At 37.5% G+C, this 16,412-nt stretch overlaps 3 protein-coding genes across 3 annotated transcripts; 1 reads left to right on the top strand and 2 right to left on the bottom strand.

Annotated features, from left to right (window-relative positions):
* Positions 1-1,220: 1,220 nt before the first annotated feature.
* si:dkey-182i3.11 (insulin-like growth factor-binding protein complex acid labile subunit) lies at positions 1,221-5,522 on the top strand. The gene is made up of 2 exons (XM_057351381.1): positions 1,221-2,348; positions 2,752-5,522. The coding sequence occupies exon 2, from the start codon at positions 2,771-2,773 to the stop codon at positions 4,832-4,834; it is 2,064 nt and encodes a 687-aa protein (XP_057207364.1). The 5' UTR covers positions 1,221-2,348; positions 2,752-2,770; the 3' UTR covers positions 4,835-5,522.
* A 241-nt stretch (positions 5,523-5,763) lies between these two features.
* Positions 5,764-11,481, bottom strand: si:dkey-182i3.10 (gastrula zinc finger protein XlCGF57.1). Its single transcript, XM_057351807.1, has 4 exons — positions 11,078-11,481; positions 7,563-7,779; positions 7,408-7,481; positions 5,764-7,234 (listed from the first exon to the last, which is right to left on the bottom strand). The coding sequence occupies exons 1-4, from the start codon at positions 11,219-11,221 to the stop codon at positions 5,948-5,950; spliced, it is 1,722 nt and encodes a 573-aa protein (XP_057207790.1). The 5' UTR covers positions 11,222-11,481; the 3' UTR covers positions 5,764-5,947.
* Positions 11,482-11,958: 477 nt separating this feature from the next.
* Positions 11,959-15,939, bottom strand: LOC130565220 (zinc finger protein ZFP2-like). The gene is made up of 5 exons (XM_057351806.1): positions 15,581-15,939; positions 15,042-15,222; positions 14,802-14,887; positions 13,903-13,984; positions 11,959-13,616 (listed from the first exon to the last, which is right to left on the bottom strand). The coding sequence occupies exons 1-5, from the start codon at positions 15,701-15,703 to the stop codon at positions 12,172-12,174; spliced, it is 1,917 nt and encodes a 638-aa protein (XP_057207789.1). The 5' UTR covers positions 15,704-15,939; the 3' UTR covers positions 11,959-12,171.
* Positions 15,940-16,412: the final 473 nt, after the last annotated feature.

The following is a 16,412-nucleotide window of genomic DNA, read 5'->3' as shown; positions in this document are numbered from 1 at the left end:
TTAGTTCCTGTTAGCGAATGTATTTGTTAAAATTAGTAAATGCAACCTTACTGTGAAGTATTGCAAAGTTTGTATCTATATTCCTGTATGTGTCCTGTATTAATTTACACCATCAATCAAATGAATTAAATATGAATTAATTTAGACCATCAATCAAATGAATTAAATATGAATTAATATACTTACACATATATTACATATATTGCACAGCACTTGCACTTTACATGGACACCACACTCCCCTACTATTTATATATAGTTTAACCTTCCCTTCCTTTCCTATCTCTATTTCTTATTCTATTCTTCGGACAGTCGAAAAAGCATTTCACTGCATGTCGTACTATGTATGGTTGTGTATGTGACGAATAAACTTTGAACTTGATTGATGGCTTAATTACTGATGCCAGGCAGTCTTTCTTCGTCTCACCTTTTTTGCGTCACTTCTATTTAATAGAGTTTCAATTTTGGTTATCTATTGATCTGCGTTTCCGGAACAACGACATAACTTGCTGGTTAACCACCATAGTACGATGCATCGTTTAAGAAACTAGCTACTCACGACTGTTTCCCGAAAACAGTAACTTTGACGCTCATTCGTCGTTTGAACGTTGGTTCAACAACATAGTTGATGACGTCACATAGGTGGTGGGCTAATAATACCGTCTTCTAATTAATCTGTTCAGAACGATTTGATGTCATATTATTGCTGTACATAAAGGACGTTGCATCTTAAAACGATTTTTGTTATCGTATTTTTGCTCTCTGCTGTTTTATTTCATGATATAATTCATTCATAAGTTTCCTCCTACGTCACTCCGCCCATGGATTCCAGAGGGTCCTAGATTGAAGCGCATGCGCTCAAAAAACAGCGCTTCTATTTTCTTGACAAACTAAAAGATGTAAAATTGAATTTGTATATATTTAGAATGATGGATATAGAATGCACTTCATGTTGTTTGCTTAAAAATGATGCATGTAAGTCTACATCTCATAATATCAAGGAACTATGCTTCTAACCACAGCTCTAGAAGTGTAATTCCAAGTCCAACCACGCAACTTTGCGATGCTGCTTGCGATTGATAGTTGGAACGATGGTTTCGGGAAACACTTAAATCGTTGAACTATGCTGGAACGACGGGTCTTGCGAGTTGGCTAACGATGCTTTTGGGATACGCAACCCTGCTGGTCGCTTATTTATTTTTACACGGGAGAAATCAGTTGTCTCGCTTGCACCATCTAATGGTCACCAGTGAGTAGTACAACAAACAAACTTGTCAGATTGCATATAAATACATCTTCACATGATTGAGGACAAGCAGCCTATGTCAAAGCTGAGTGAAATGTTAATAACTTCGGCTGAATTATATATTTTTATTTACATTAATGGATTTGGCAGATGCCATCCAAAAAGACTAACATTGCATTCAGGTTTCACAGTTTAGCATTACTTTAATTTCTTCACAATGACCTTGGCATTGCTGGCAACATGCTCGACAAGTTAAGCTACATCAAAGTGTTGTTAGATAGTTGTAATTGCTAGACCCAATCAAAAGACCAACTTGTTATCACATGTTACACCTTCGTTAAAAATTATGAAATATAGACCAATTTTTTGTTTGCAAACAGTGTGACGCGATTCTGTGGGCGGAGCCGAACTGGTGGCAGAAAGCATCTAAATGATCGTTCTTAACTAACGTTACATAATTTATTTTGCATTTGTGTGTGATAAACAGTATAGAAAACCTTACCTGAAATAAAATAAACACAGAAAAAACGAGTATTCCGGATGATTTCTTCAGTCCAGCCTGTTCGTTTAATGGCTTGTTTAGCTTAAAATGTCATATTCAACGACGGTATTCCATAGGAAATAACACCATACTTTTTGCCATTCCTATTCTGACATTCAATAACACAAAAACACTTTTGAAATAATTATATCCTACGTTTCATTCATTGCTGCTTTGTTTCCGCTGTTTTTCTGCCACCAGTATGCGCGCGCAGCTGGCAGTGACGTAACCGTGACGTCGACTCCAAATTGGTCTATTACGTCAAAATAATCTAAATGCTTCAATGATTTGATCATGTGGTTTATTTGTTTGAATTCTTAAACAATCTGTTGTGTATTGTGTTTGTTAAGCTCCCAGGCTTTTCTGTGGTGAGCTTTCGGTGCATCTATGTGGTTTAGTTGAGATGAGATTCTTCATGAAAGGATGTGACATCACAGATGGGGCATTTTAACTTCAGTTGATTTGCTGACAGGTCATTTTCAGAGATATGCTTTTGTGACAACTTATTTCGGGGGACATTTGACTTTCAGTAATTGTTTTTCCAAGTCAAACCTTTGTGCTGGTAAGTTTGTCAAAAAATATTAAAGTAAATATGGAAATAGCTGATGTATTTGATTGTTATGATTGATTATTACAAAATATTTATTGTGATACATATATCTTTATATTTATCGGGCATGAATTATGGCTCAAGCACATCATTACATTTGCTAAAACAGCATAACTGTGACATTGAAATAATTTTGAACAATTTGCTGTTTTGTGGCCGATAAAGAATCTTCTTTGCTGTTTGATCATTTTTAAGTGATATGTTTTACAAATCTTCTTGTGTCTGTCTGTGTCTGTCTAAAAAACAGAACTCACTATAAATTGTGTAAAATGATAAAGAGAATTGAAGATTAATTCATTATGTACAGTTAGTAATATTGCAGATTTCCATTATATGTCTGTTGTGCTTTCTTTAGGCCTTGTGGACAATTTAAAATGTTTTGGACTCTGACAATGGCTTTGGCCCTCATGGCAGTAGTTGATGCCTGTCCGGTACACTGCAAATGTGAATATATTGACATCATAACCTGTTCACACCAAAATCTGCTGGAGTTCCCTCGTCTGCCTCAGGGTACTAAGGAATTATATGCCACACATAATAAAATACAGGCTCTCCCAAGTGAAGGTCTGGAAGAATTGTCAATTCTCGATCTCAGCAAGAATCGCTTAAATCTGTCACTGACTTTGGACAGCATTTGGCAGAACATGAGCAATCTTAGCAAGCTATTTCTGACTGGAAATGCACTTATTATATTAAATCCAAAACAATTCCAAGGACTAGTGAACCTCAAAGTGTTAGACCTCAGTGAGAACTCCATTGAAGCTCTTCCTCAGAAGCTCCTTTATGGTCTGATCAAACTCAAAGTCCTTAATCTGAATTTTAACCACATATTCAGTTTATTTTACGGGGTTCTGGAGGGTGCTCCTGCCCTTATGGACCTCCAACTGAAAAGCAATAAGATTGAGATGATAGAAATGGATGTGTTTGAAAACTGCACCAACTTGGCAAAACTCTATCTGTCACAAAACAATCTGAAAAGTGTGAGCAATAAGATATTCAGGGGCGCCACAAGACTGGATTACCTTGATTTTAGTCGTAATGGGCTAGTTGCAATACCTATCAGTGTCCTCAGCAACATCCCAAATCTCACTAGCCTCTACCTTCAGAAAAATCACTTAACTAGTATTCCTGATGATATTTTCTCTGAAATTCCTGCATTGAAGCATTTGGACTTGAGTTATAATGCTATTGTTTCCCTTTCTGGCGCATCCTTCAGAGGTCTTTCCCAGCTGGGTGCATTACATTTGAGTTCCAATCTGTTACAGTCCCTAACTTCACAAGTGTTTCAAGATTTAGGCCAACTCAGCAACCTTAATTTGTATCAGAATAATCTGACATCCCTTCCGAGTAATTTGTTCAACAATTTAAGCATATTAAGAGAGCTCCAGTTGGACAGAAATAATATTTCTGTTATTCCACCAGATCTATTTCACCCACTTTATAAACTATACGATCTACAGTTGAATAACAATCATATCTCTGAGCTCGGCAGAGATACATTTAAGACGCTCCGAAAGCTTAACTATCTTGACCTCAGCAACAATGACCTTGAAAGAATTTCAAAGCACCTCTTCCAAAGGACAAAACGTCTGGAATATCTAAATCTGGAGAACAATCATATCCACTCAATTTCAAAGTCATCCTTTCAAAGTCTAAACAGACTACACATTCTTAAACTCGGCAACAACCGTCTGTCCAGTCTTCACATGGAGCTACTGACTAATCTTAGTAGTTTACGGGAGTTATGCCTGAAAGACAACCAGATAGAAACCATCCCTGTTGGATTTTTTGGCGGACTTACAAATTTGACCAGTCTAGATTTGTCCAACAATAATCTGCATACCATGTCATCTGATAACTTTAAAGATCTGTACACGCTGAAAGAATTGGATCTGAGCTTCAATAGACTTGCCGTGCTCCCAGACGACCTCTTTATATCTTTGCACAATCTTCGAAAGCTGCACCTGCAAGAAAACCAGCTGACACGCTTGCCCACCAAAGTGTTTTCTGTTCTAATCAATTTGAAAGAGCTCGACTTGGACAAAAACCAGCTCCGGCATATCGATCCGGCACAGTTTGAAGGCTTAGTGAAGTTAAAAGAACTCGATATTAAATCTAATAATCTGCATTCAATGGAAAATGGGTCACTGATGCCTTTAAAAAAACTAAAGCATATTCATCTCGATGGGAACCTGTGGGATTGCTCTTGTAAGTCCATTTTGTATTTAAGTCAGTGGTTCAATAATAATACTAGGCTGGTGGGAAATAAAACCATTATGTGCTCCTCTGGCCAAGATCTTTCCTATCCAGCTCGTTTCCCATCCTCATTGTCGCAACATTGCACAAGTGCTGCCAGTTTCTCTTCACACATTCAAAATATTAAGAAATTCACAGTATTCATAGCATTCTCCTTGACATTCTACTTCTTCATTGTTTAAATTGCTGTTCTATGTTAGCTTTCCATATGTGTGGTTAAAGTCAGGGCTTGTCTTCATATAACGCTTTTTGATTTATTGAATGCAAATAAAGAGTTTGGTTCCAAAATGAGATAACTCAGTAAAAAAAATCATGTTTTTTATTATGTTATCAAGTTTTCATTGTGTTTTATTGTGTTAGTTAGCTGTATATGTTTAGTTATTATGGCTTAACTCAAAAGAAACCAACTGCATTTTGATATTAATTGGAATGCACAATAAAAAAAAGATTTTTGAAAATGTTCTAAAACGGAGTTATCTCATTTTGGAACCAAACTCTTCAAATGTTGGGCAGATATTAGAGAATTCATTTAAAATACATAACAATGTATATATAATGGTGTAAAATAAACCGCATTTACAAAACCCTTACTTTTCAGAGAGTGCATAACAGGATAAAGCATTTCAGAGGGCAAAAGGGAAATTCCACTTACTCATTTCTAAACTCATAACTGCCTTTCACTTATTTGAGTGTTTCGAAGAACCTCGAATGGCTGCAAGCTGTGGTTGTGTGTTGCTGCAAAACTAGGTTGGATCTGTTTTGTTCATAGACACAAGTACTTTATTTCTTTGAGTTTCCTATAAAAAAATCTGATGACTAAAATGGTCAAGATGTAATACAAACTCAAATGAATGCACTGGGTAAAAATGCTTGAATAAAATTGTTAAATGTTATACATCTGACATGTTTGTTTTGTTTGAATTGTAGAATTATTTTAACAGGTACGAATTATAATACATTGCAACATATTAAATATGGGTAGGAGAATGCAAGGAAATGCCTTGTAAATGTCAATGTTCATTTCTTTTATTTTCTTAGTTGCATGATTATCAATTTATTAAATTAAAACAAATGAACTCAAGGCCATCGCCCTCTGATTTAAAGTGTTTAATAATGTAGGCATTGCCAACCCTTTAAGAATTGTAAAGACTTTATTTTGCATTTCCAAAAAGTACTTTACAGTTCATTCAACATTCCTAAAGTAAACTCATAGATGCCATCTATTTTACACAACACAATTCAAATAAGCATGTTTAGTGACAGCCTCTATACTGAAATATAACTTCACTGTATATTTACAAACATTTATGGCTCCTCATATTTCTCAAATAAGCAAAACTTTTCCCACATTTGTCGCACATGTACGGCTTCTGGCCCGTGTGAATGTGCATGTGAGCTTTGAGAGAATTAGACTGATTAAAACCTCGTCCACACACCTCACAGGTGAACGGCTTTTCTCCGGTATGTATCCGCTGGTGCCTTCGGAGATTTCCTAGGGTGCAAAATCCTTTTTCACACACGTCGCAACCAAAAGGTCTTTCACCGGTATGCAAGACCTGGTGAGCTTTAAGGCTAGCCTGTTGACGAAATGCTTTCCCACACACCGAGCAGCCAAAGGGCTTCTCCCCCGTATGAATTCTCTTATGTACCTTCAAGTAGCCTGCACTCTTAAAGGACTTTCCACACACAGTACAGCTGTATTTAGAGATGACTGCGTCCGTATGCTGGTGAGATTTTAAGGCGCTGATGGAGTTAAGAGTCTTTCCGCAGACTCTACAGGGAGCGGGCAACTTTCCAGCATGAACCTGGAAGTGTGTTTTTAGCGTATTTATGCAAGCATACACCCCGCCACACACAACACAGCTGTGGCCGGTTTGCCCTTCATGCAAGGTGAGCATCCACTTCTGTACAAAGCCCTGACCGCATGTTTTGCATTTGTGCGGTTTCTCACCAGTGTGAGTTAGTCTGTGCGACTTCAGCGTATCTAGCTGGTTGAAACTTCTCCCGCAAGTCTGACAGCTGAACGGCTTCTCGCCCGTGTGGATTCTCTGGTGTCGATGCAGATTGTTACGAAGGCCGAAGCTCTTTCCACATACATCGCATGTGTACTGCTTTTCTGCCGAGTGGACGACTAGATGCTTCCTGAGACCGTAAGCTTGCTGAAAAGATTTCCCACAATCTTTACATGTAAAAGATTTGTCTGCATTATGAATCTTCTGGTGAGATTGGAACTCTTTATATTTTGAGAAAGTCGTGCCACACTGATCGCAAATATACGGTCCCTTGTGAAGCTTACGGTGTACATCCAAACTGCGTTTATCTGGGAAATGTTTATCACATTGTGAGCAGCGGAAGGGCTTCTCTGCTGTTGCTGCATGGACAACCCAATGAGCTCTCAATCGCACATACGAGTCAAACTTCCTTTTACAGTGTTTACAGGTAAACTGTTGACCTTTTCTCCGAACGCTCACTCGCACCTTTGTGTTTTTTGAAACTTTCACATTTTTTGATTTTTCTGCATCCTCCTGCATTGCAGATGAGTTGATGTCTTGCTCATTCTTCTGTGATGGCACAGCAATTTGCTTTTCAAGAAAGAAAAAGAGATCAATAGAAGCATACTGAGAAGAAAGTTATGCAAACTGCTAATGTAATCCACTTCTACAGAGCACAAGAGCAGCTTAACATACTTCTCTGTGGAAAAAATGATTGGGATTTTACTACCAGAACCCAACTGCAGTACATCCTAAAGGCTTACCGTTTCCACTTGATCAGTGTCTATGATTTTCTCCTGTCCCCAGTTCACAATAACAGCATATTTCTCTTCAGTAGCTGTAATAGCATAACCACAAATTTTAAAGGATTTCTCCGAAAAACAAGTGTGTGTGATGAAGGAACAGTAATAGGCCTCACCAAACATTAGCTGGTCAGTGAACTGACTTCTATGGTGGCTCTCAGTATCTTCCTGTACACTCTTTTGCTGTTTCTCACCTCGCTTCAATCTTGAAGTCAAACTGTCCTGTGGCACCTCACCGGGACTCAATTCAAGTTGCAAAATTGCAGAGAAAAGCTGGCACAGTTTAACCCCAGCTTCCCTTGCCTGCTCTTCTAAAACACAGTTCAAGTGGGTCTGAAACATATGAAAGCAAGAGCTGTTACCAATTTGTACTAAAGACATTTAATGTTTTTTTTTGCGTATGTGTGCACTTTAGCTTCATATTCCTATTTATCTATATTCCTGGTGCAGATATTGGCCGTTTCTCAATTCCAAGAATGCAAAAAACGGACTTGACATAGAAATTTGACATAACATAGAAAAAAAGATCATAAACAACAGCTAGGGAGTTGAAGGATAACCAAATAGAGCAGATCAATCAGATATAAATATAATAAAAATTAACAGAGAGGAAAATATATATATATACATAATAAAAAAAAATTAAGAACATAAATTAAACAAAGACACCACAAAGTGAGGATATATCTAAAGTTTTGATATCCTTTTTGTTACAAGAGGTAAATAAAGATTTTATATAAATCTTTATATCTTCTTGAAAATGGGAAAAGTGCGGGGTAGCGCAAGACTGCATTCGATGCCTCCTTGATATCGAGAACACATCCGGGGAACTTTCATGCGTTCTCTGTTATTGAGTAGTGCCCTGCGTTCCAATTCGCCTACTTATACTATCCCCTAATAGTAGGCACTGTTTTTGTGTTGGAATAGTAGGTACTTTTGAGTGCATGGCAAAAGAGATTGCACATACATAATATTGGGACATAATAACAGGAAGCGGAAGTGGCCGTTGTTGCCTAGACAACATTGTGGCCAATAACCATCACACACATCAAAATACAGCTCTTCTTTCCATTAAGGTATTTATTCATTCATTATTTCGTATGTGATGTTTACTGTATACTTACATTTGTTAATTTAGTGACGCATCAGTTATATAATTTATTAATGCAGTGGAGCATCACTAAACTCCGCCTACTCGCGGTGAGTTGTGGGTAATATCAGCCGTTAAAGAGTGTGCATCATTCTGCACTTCGAATTTCTACCGGAAGTAGTAGACCATCCGGGAATCTTTGGAATACTATTTTCAACATACTACGATTTGGGACATACTCCCTGCGTTCCAATTCACCTACTTATACTAGCCCTAATAGTAGGTACTGTTTTTGTGTTGGAATTAGGGCTGTCACGATTATGAAATTTGGCTGACGATTAACTGTCTAATAAATCATTGCGACTATGACGATTAATTGTCTGTTTTAGAGCTTTGACTTTTAATTCTCATACATTTTTTATTCAGCTTTGAAACGACCATATTGTTCTGAATATAAAGACTATGTTCTTTTTCTTGGAAATACATAGGAAAAAATTGGATCATCATACTTAAGGTTTAGGCTTTTACCTGTCAATAATACAACCGCCAAATACTTGTAAATTAGTTAAATTGATCAGGAGTGAATTGAAGCCACCAATAAAATGCTATCAGTCATAGAAAAGCTTCTAGTCTGTTTTTTTTCTCACTTGCAAGACTACAATAAAAGTTTACTTCTATGTTAATGAGATTTTGGTAGACTGGTTTTCACACATAATAATATTAAATTGTACTGCAGGTTATTTTTATGGTATATGCTTTAGTTTTTTTTTAAGTGATTGTGTTGTGGTGGTACATTTGACAAGTAATACCATGCTTTAGTTACAATATATACAATAAAATATGCAATATGCAGATGCACTACAGCACCCCCTAGTGTCTTCTATAGAGATGTGCAATAATTGCGATGATTTGAAACCATCGCGATGAGGTCAAACAATCGCTATGAGACGATTATTTAATAATCGTGACAGCCCTAGTTGGAATAGGTAATTTTGAGCGCGTGGCAAAATAGATTGCACAAACTGGGACATACTAACAGGAAGCGGAAGTGGCCGTTGTTGCCTAGACAACATTGTGGCCAATAACTGTCACACACATCAAAATACAGCTCTTCTTTACATTAAGGTATTTATTCATTCATTCATTATTTCATATGTAATGTTTACTGTATACTTACATTTGTTAATTTAGTGACTCATAAGCAATATAATATATTAATGCAGTGAAGCGTCACTAAACTCTGCCTACTCGTGGTGAGTTGTGGGTAATATCAGCCGTCAGAGTCCCTGCGCTCCAATTCGCCTACATATACTATCCCTAATAGTAGGCACTGTTTTTGTGTTGGAATAGTAGGTACTTTTGAGTGCATGGCAAAATAGATTGCACAAACTGGGACATACTAACCGGAAGCAGAAGTGGGCATTGTTGCCTAGACAACATTGTGGCCAATAACTGTCACACACATCAAAATACAGCTCTTCTTTCCATTAAGGTATTTATTCATTCATTATTTCATATGTAATGTTTACTGTATACTTACATTTGTTAATTTAGTGACTCATAAGCAATATAATTTATGAATGCAGTGGAGCATCATTAAACTCAGCCTATTCGTGGTGAGTTGTGGGTAATATCAGCCGTTAGAGTGTGCATTAGTGGTGGGCGATACTGCAAAATTTGGTATCGATCCGATACCAAATACATATAGGGTCAGTATTGCCGATACCAATACGATACTTTTTACTTAAAAAAAAATACTTTTGTGTAGGGGAGAGCAGTATGTCATTGTTTCTCAGGTGAATGAATGATCAATTCTTTAGACAATATTTTTTATTAATGTATTGAAGTCACAACGCTTCTCTTCCTCTCGGCCACCCTGATCTCTCATTCAATGTGCTATCAGCTTCGCTCACTCAGTTCGAGGCTCCTCGGCGCGTTGTGTCAGTGAGTCACGTGACGACACAACAACGAATCGCAGCAGGAGGGGGAGGAGTAGCAAAGTGGGCCAGGATGTGAAAGCAGCGTTTGCTCAGGATTGTAGAGGTAGAAGACACGAGAAAAGTATAATGAACGTAGAGGTGAGATATTTAAATTAAAATATCAATTCAATTACAATTGTATCGATCTGATACCAATACCAGTGTTGGCATCGATACTATCGATATTTAGATCGATCCGCCCACCCCTAGTGTGCATCATTCTGCACTTCGAATTTCTACAGGAAGTAGTACACCATCCGGGAACCTTTGGAATACTATTTTCAATTTACTACGATTTGGGGCATACTAATTCTACTTTCGAATTAGGACGGATAGTATGCGGATTGGAACGCAGGGATGGAAAGGACTTTGACGGTTATTGATGACGTAGAGCGAGAAAACGAGGACACAAGACCGCTGAAGAAAGCATATTGAGAAACGGCCATTGGTTGTGATGCGTAACTCATAAAGAGATTTATTGTGAAATCTAAGCATTTGATGCAATCTACAAAGATACAAAACGTACGCTGCAAACAAAAACACGGTCACTCCGTCAACTTACCGTAAACTCGACATTTGCAGGCTCGCTGACTGCAGTATCTGCCGGTGCAGACGTGCCTCGTGAGAAAACTTTAGTCATTTCATGAAGAGTGGTTTTTACAAGTGTCTCCAAAACAGCGAAGACCTCAGACTCCAACAACGACATGATACTTCCTCTGTTTTTGATGGATGTTATAGTAAATGAATGCAAGAAAAATGGTACATTTCACGATAAATTCCTTGCATGTTCTCCTGAGTGATAATGTTGTACGTGTGTGCTCACTGCTGCTCCTGCTGGGCTGGTGATCCGTTACGCATTTTGTTTATCTCTGATGTCAATCTGTTTCTAAATCAATTAAAAACCTGTAAGAGAAAGATAACTAAAGAAAAATAAAATAAAAAAGTGAAAAACTTTTCATTAAAGTTCCAGTGAAATTAAAAATTACAATGTCTATTTTTTCATGAAATATTGGAGCGTTTATTATAAATAGTTCATCAATGTGGGTCATTCTCTTTTTAAAATTCGTGTGCCCTCATACTCTTTAGTTAAAATCTGAAAATGCACTTCCGTCCTGTAATGACTATCCATCTCGGATGACATATGTTAGACGGCTTGGGCGGAGCATCCGTTAACTCCTCCCCTTCAACTGTTAAGTCTGCTGCCAGTTCCATTTAAAAACAAGTGGGCAACGGCTGTTTTTTTACATCCAATCAAATCGCAGAGAAAGACGATAGTCACGCCCACTGTTTTTCTCATTAGAAATTCCATTTCACTCGGAAAGTAAAAACGATCGCAACTTCCGGTTCACAGGGTCTTTAAAAAATGTCAATATATTTCAAATACAGCATTCTTTTATACATACGTAATTACATAGAGTTCTATGTAAACTATGGATGTGGCAAAACAGATCTACAAAAAAGTCCAAAACATTTAATTTATTTATTTTCCAACACATACATACAAAATTACGGTTTAAAATTTTACATGAAAGCTTCAAGATTTCAAAACTGTTATATTGTTTGAAGTTGGCAAAGATCTTTAACACAATGTTGGGCTATATTATACAGTTTTTAACCAAACAGGTTTCACTTGAATTAAGCAGGCTGAAACTTCGCTCAAAGAGGAGTGCATTTGTGATCCTTGAAGTTTCTTTGATAGGCAAAACTTTTCCAACACCTGGTGCACGTGTATGGCTTTTTCCCCGTGTGAACATGCATATGTGCCTTTAAATTGTTGGGTTGTGTGAAACTCTTCAAACAAATGTCACAGGTAAATGGCTTTTCCCCAGTGTGCACAAGCTTGTGTCTTTTTAGGTTTCCAGATAAATGAAAAGCCTTCCCGCATATTTCGCACTTGTGAGGCTTTTCACCAGTATGAGTCCGCAGATGCATTTTCAAAGAGCTTGACAACTTGAAGTGTTTTCCACAGATTAAACATTTGTGAGGTCTTTCTCCTGAATGCAAAAACATATGGGTTTTATAAGAAGCCCTCAGTGAAAAGTCCTTCCCACAGATCTCACACTTGAAAGGTTTCTCTCCTGTGTGAAGCTGCTCGTGCATCCGAAGGGAATGAACACTGCTGTATCTCCTGTCACATAACTTGCAAGTAAAGGGTTTGCGGTTATCAGAATGTAGCTGTAGATGAGTTTTCAACGCATAGGCTGAGCTCAGAAACTTCCCACACACATCACAGCGTTGAGCGTTGCTCTTGTCTCCTGAACTTCCGATTTGTTTGTGGGTCAGAATGTGATTCCTCAGGATGTAATTATACTGAAATGTTTTTCCACACATTTCACACATGAAACGCTTCTCTCCGTGTACTCGCATGTGACCTTTGAGAGTACTTCTCTGGTTAAACCTTCTCCCACACACCTCACAGACGTAGGGCTTATCACCGGTGTGAATGAGGACGTGCCGCTTGAGAGTCCCCGAAAGCGCAAAGCTTTTACCACAGATTTCACAAGTATGCGGCCTCTCTCCTGTGTGCACACGAAGGTGATGTTTCAAAAGTTTGTGGTACTTAAAACTCTTATTGCAGTGGCTGCATTTTATTGGCCGGTCATTTGAATGTATTCTCTTGTGGTAGTTTAGAGTGCCAATCAGAGAAAAGCATTTTCCACAAGTCTCACATCTGTACGGCTTCTCGCCCGTATGCACTCTTTGGTGCATGTATAAACTTCTCTTGACTGTAAATCCTTGTCCGCATATATCACACGTAAATGGCTTGACTTTTGCATGGACCAATTCATGCGCCGCAAGATCTCTGAAGCTCTTTCCACACGTGCTGCAAGGAAATTTCTTCTTCTCGTACTTTTGGTTATGCTTACGGAGGTGAGTCTCCAGTGCTCTTAACAGTGTGAATTTCTTCCCGCATTTCTCGCAACTGTGAGGTCTTACGATGGAATGCACACGTTTGTGCTGCAGCAGGGAAAACTTCTTTGGAAAAGCCTTTCCACACTGGTCACATTCAAAGGACTCTTTCTCCTCTGCAGTTTCAGTTTGCTCGGCTGGTGTCTGCATCATAACTACCTGGGCTTCAGAAAAGCCTCTGTCATCAGAAACTTACAAAATGAAGCCAAAATAGAACACAGATTAGTTTTGTACAATAATAGCACGTTCAAAAAAACAACAGTAATAATAGTATGTATGATTTGACCCTTTACACGATTAACATTGTGAGACAGTACACAGTAAAATCGCCAGTGTTAAAAAAGTTCAAATTAACTCTCCCAGTGTATATATAATCCACATTTAGAGAGTTAATTTCACCTTTTTTAACACTGCCGATTTTACTGTGTAGATGCATGATTATAAACAAGAGTCTGTGAGGATTTGACTGCATCTTACCATCGCTGATGAATATGGTCTGGATAGCATCTGCGCTGTCCTCCACCAAAAGACATCCGCTTGAATTACTCTCCTGCACAGGCTACAATCCACATAACAGATGTTGTAAACATCACATAACCTATTATATATATTATCTTTAGAGTAAGATTGTGCTTACTTTAGCTCTCATGGTGGTTATTTACAAAATAAATTACGTACATGACAGATGAAAGCACATGATCCTCACAAAAATGACTTTAGCTGGATTTTCACAAACTGCGTCACAATTAATAAATCTTGGTCAAATGCACCATGATAGCACACTACATCTGGCAGACATCTATTTGAAGTCTGCATTTACATCTGCAAGACATCTGCAATACAGTTTGCTCATCTGCAATACGTCTAAGAGACATCTGCTGTAAGATGTCATATAGACATCTAGAAGACGTCTGCAAGATGTTAATGATTTAGAATGGATGTAAAACGGCTCTTTCTAAGATGTTTGGCAGATGTTTTTACACAGCAGATGTTTTCCAGATCTTTAGCAGACGTACGTGTGCTTCTAACACCGTGTCTACACCGGACGCGACATGACAATCTGCTTGTTCTTAATGGATTCGTCCATCCAGTCGCATCCAGTGAGGACAAAATTTAAAATGATAATGGGTTCTAATGCGATTCTAATGTCTTTTGTCGTGTCGCGCCGGTCGCGTCCGGTGTAGACACAGTGTCAGTATAAGAGATACAATACAATATTTGAAAATTTGAAAAGTAAACTTTTTTTCAGCCCTTACTTCGTAAATAAATTTAGCAGAAAATACCCACTTGCTCGCTGTTATTAAGTACTAGGAACTGTTATTCGGAAATCTGTTAAGGTTGAGACTGTCTATAGTAGAAGTTGTGTGATCACTGACCTCACTGTTCGAATGTTGCTGGAAAGAAGATGCTAATGGTAATTTAGCTGCTGCTGACTCCTTCAAATGACTCACAGTGAGATCCCCTGTAAATCAGGAGCAAAACTGAAAATGATTACATAGCAAACCAAAATATACCATAAATGTAGAGCAGTGAGATTATTGCACAGCAAATCTGCAAAGCCTCAAAGAAAACAGCACTTTTCAGTAGTACCTAATATAAAAACGTGTGTTGAATACCTTGAAGCTGTTTGTTTTGGATATATTTTGTTCCGTCCACATCACGTCCCATCTGGGATAGAGTTTTCCTTAGGTTATCTTGATCGCTCAATGTTTCTGGTGCTACAGCTGAGCAATATATGAAGAGTCTGCAAATCTTCCGCACTGCTTCTTTGGCAAACATCTCCATTATATAATTAAGCTGCGTTGGTAAAAGAAAAATGTTAGAATTCTGAAGAAAAAAAACAGAAAAAATAGAGCTGTCAGAAGTACAAGATGGGAATCATATTTTTTGAAGTCATCACCAGATAAAAGAATAAAACAGTACATATTTTAATTAAAAAAATTAAAACATCAAACAAAAACTGACTTGGAGACGGGTGTTAGAAACGAATAACATACTGTTATATTTTCATAAAAAAACAAGCTCTGTCCATTTGACACAAAGCTGATATAATAATACCGGTGTTTCTTTAATATTTTAATAACCAGTTCAAAACAAACGTTTCACTTGCAAACATGTAACGTTAAGCTACAGTCGTAATATCAGACGTTCTTACCAGTTGAGTTTGAGAATCGTTTGGTTCCATTGTAAAAGTCTTTTGTATCTCCTCCTTAGCCGTGTCCACCAGTAATGACATGATCAGAGTGGCTTGACTCTGAAAAAGCTCATAGCTGGACATTATGACCACAGTGAAGAGATGCACAGCAAACTATCTAAACCCGTTTTGACAGCTTGTTTACAATGAAGTTTGATCAAGATTTACAAAAAGCGATGGTTAGGTAGGCAGTCCTAATCTGTAAAACGTTGTATAGATGCATTAGACAATGCGAATAAACACCCATGTGTCTGAAAATGAGCCAAGGAAAGGCCAAAACAACAGCAGTTTTACATCATGCAAACTCCATTGAAGTTGCTTTCTGCGGCAAGAACTTCCGTTTTGTGTATGACCATTTCAAAATAAACCCCACATTCACCCAACATATTTCTGGTTATGGTTTAAAAAGAAAATATAAATTGATGATAACAATTATAGGAGATTCATTTGAATTTAATATTTAACAGTTGTCAAAATATATTGAAATAGATTTGATTTTAAATTGGCGAGTTGCTAGCAAAGAACTATTTCCGGGAGATATAAAACGTCTTCAAATTACAAGTCTTCAACTTACAAGCAAAGCAAGCGCAATAATTATTAAGACATCAATCCTATTACGTTCTTATTACAAATAACAGCAATGAACAGAATATATTTACATCTTAGTGATGTACGTTTTTTTTAACTCACATTACAAAATGTAACTTACATTGATAGTTTTTACATTGTACAGTATGGCTTTTGTCAGCATATTCATAATATCTTATTTTCACTGAGCATCAAATAATTTGAA

This window comes from Triplophysa rosa, linkage group LG14, assembly GCF_024868665.1.
Source record: "Triplophysa rosa linkage group LG14, Trosa_1v2, whole genome shotgun sequence".
Classification (NCBI taxonomy): Eukaryota; Metazoa; Chordata; class Actinopteri; order Cypriniformes; family Nemacheilidae; genus Triplophysa; species Triplophysa rosa.
The sequence above is the reverse complement of the archived record's forward strand: the minus strand, read 5'-3'. Positions and strand labels throughout refer to the sequence as shown.

Bases quoted from the DNA above. Each gene is read 5' to 3' on its own strand.
- si:dkey-182i3.10 (XM_057351807.1), bottom strand. From the start codon at position 11,221: ATGTCGTTGTTGGAGTCTGAGGTCTTCGCTGTTTTGGAGACACTTGTA. The intron at 7,780-11,077 runs GTAAGTTGACGG...CATATGTTTCAG, and splicing joins CTGCAAATGTCGAGTTTACG to ACCCACTTGAACTGTGTTTT. The intron at 7,482-7,562 runs GTGAGGCCTATT...ATGCTATTACAG, and splicing joins CACTGACCAGCTAATGTTTG to CTACTGAAGAGAAATATGCT.
- si:dkey-182i3.11 (XM_057351381.1), top strand. From the start codon at position 2,771: ATGTTTTGGACTCTGACAATGGCTTTGGCCCTCATGGCAGTAGTTGAT.
- LOC130565220 (XM_057351806.1), bottom strand. From the start codon at position 15,703: ATGTCCAGCTATGAGCTTTTTCAGAGTCAAGCCACTCTGATCATGTCA. The intron at 15,223-15,580 runs GTAAGAACGTCT...TTACCAACGCAG, and splicing joins ACGATTCTCAAACTCAACTG to CTTAATTATATAATGGAGAT. The intron at 14,888-15,041 runs GTATTCAACACA...CCTGATTTACAG, and splicing joins CCAAAACAAACAGCTTCAAG to GGGATCTCACTGTGAGTCAT.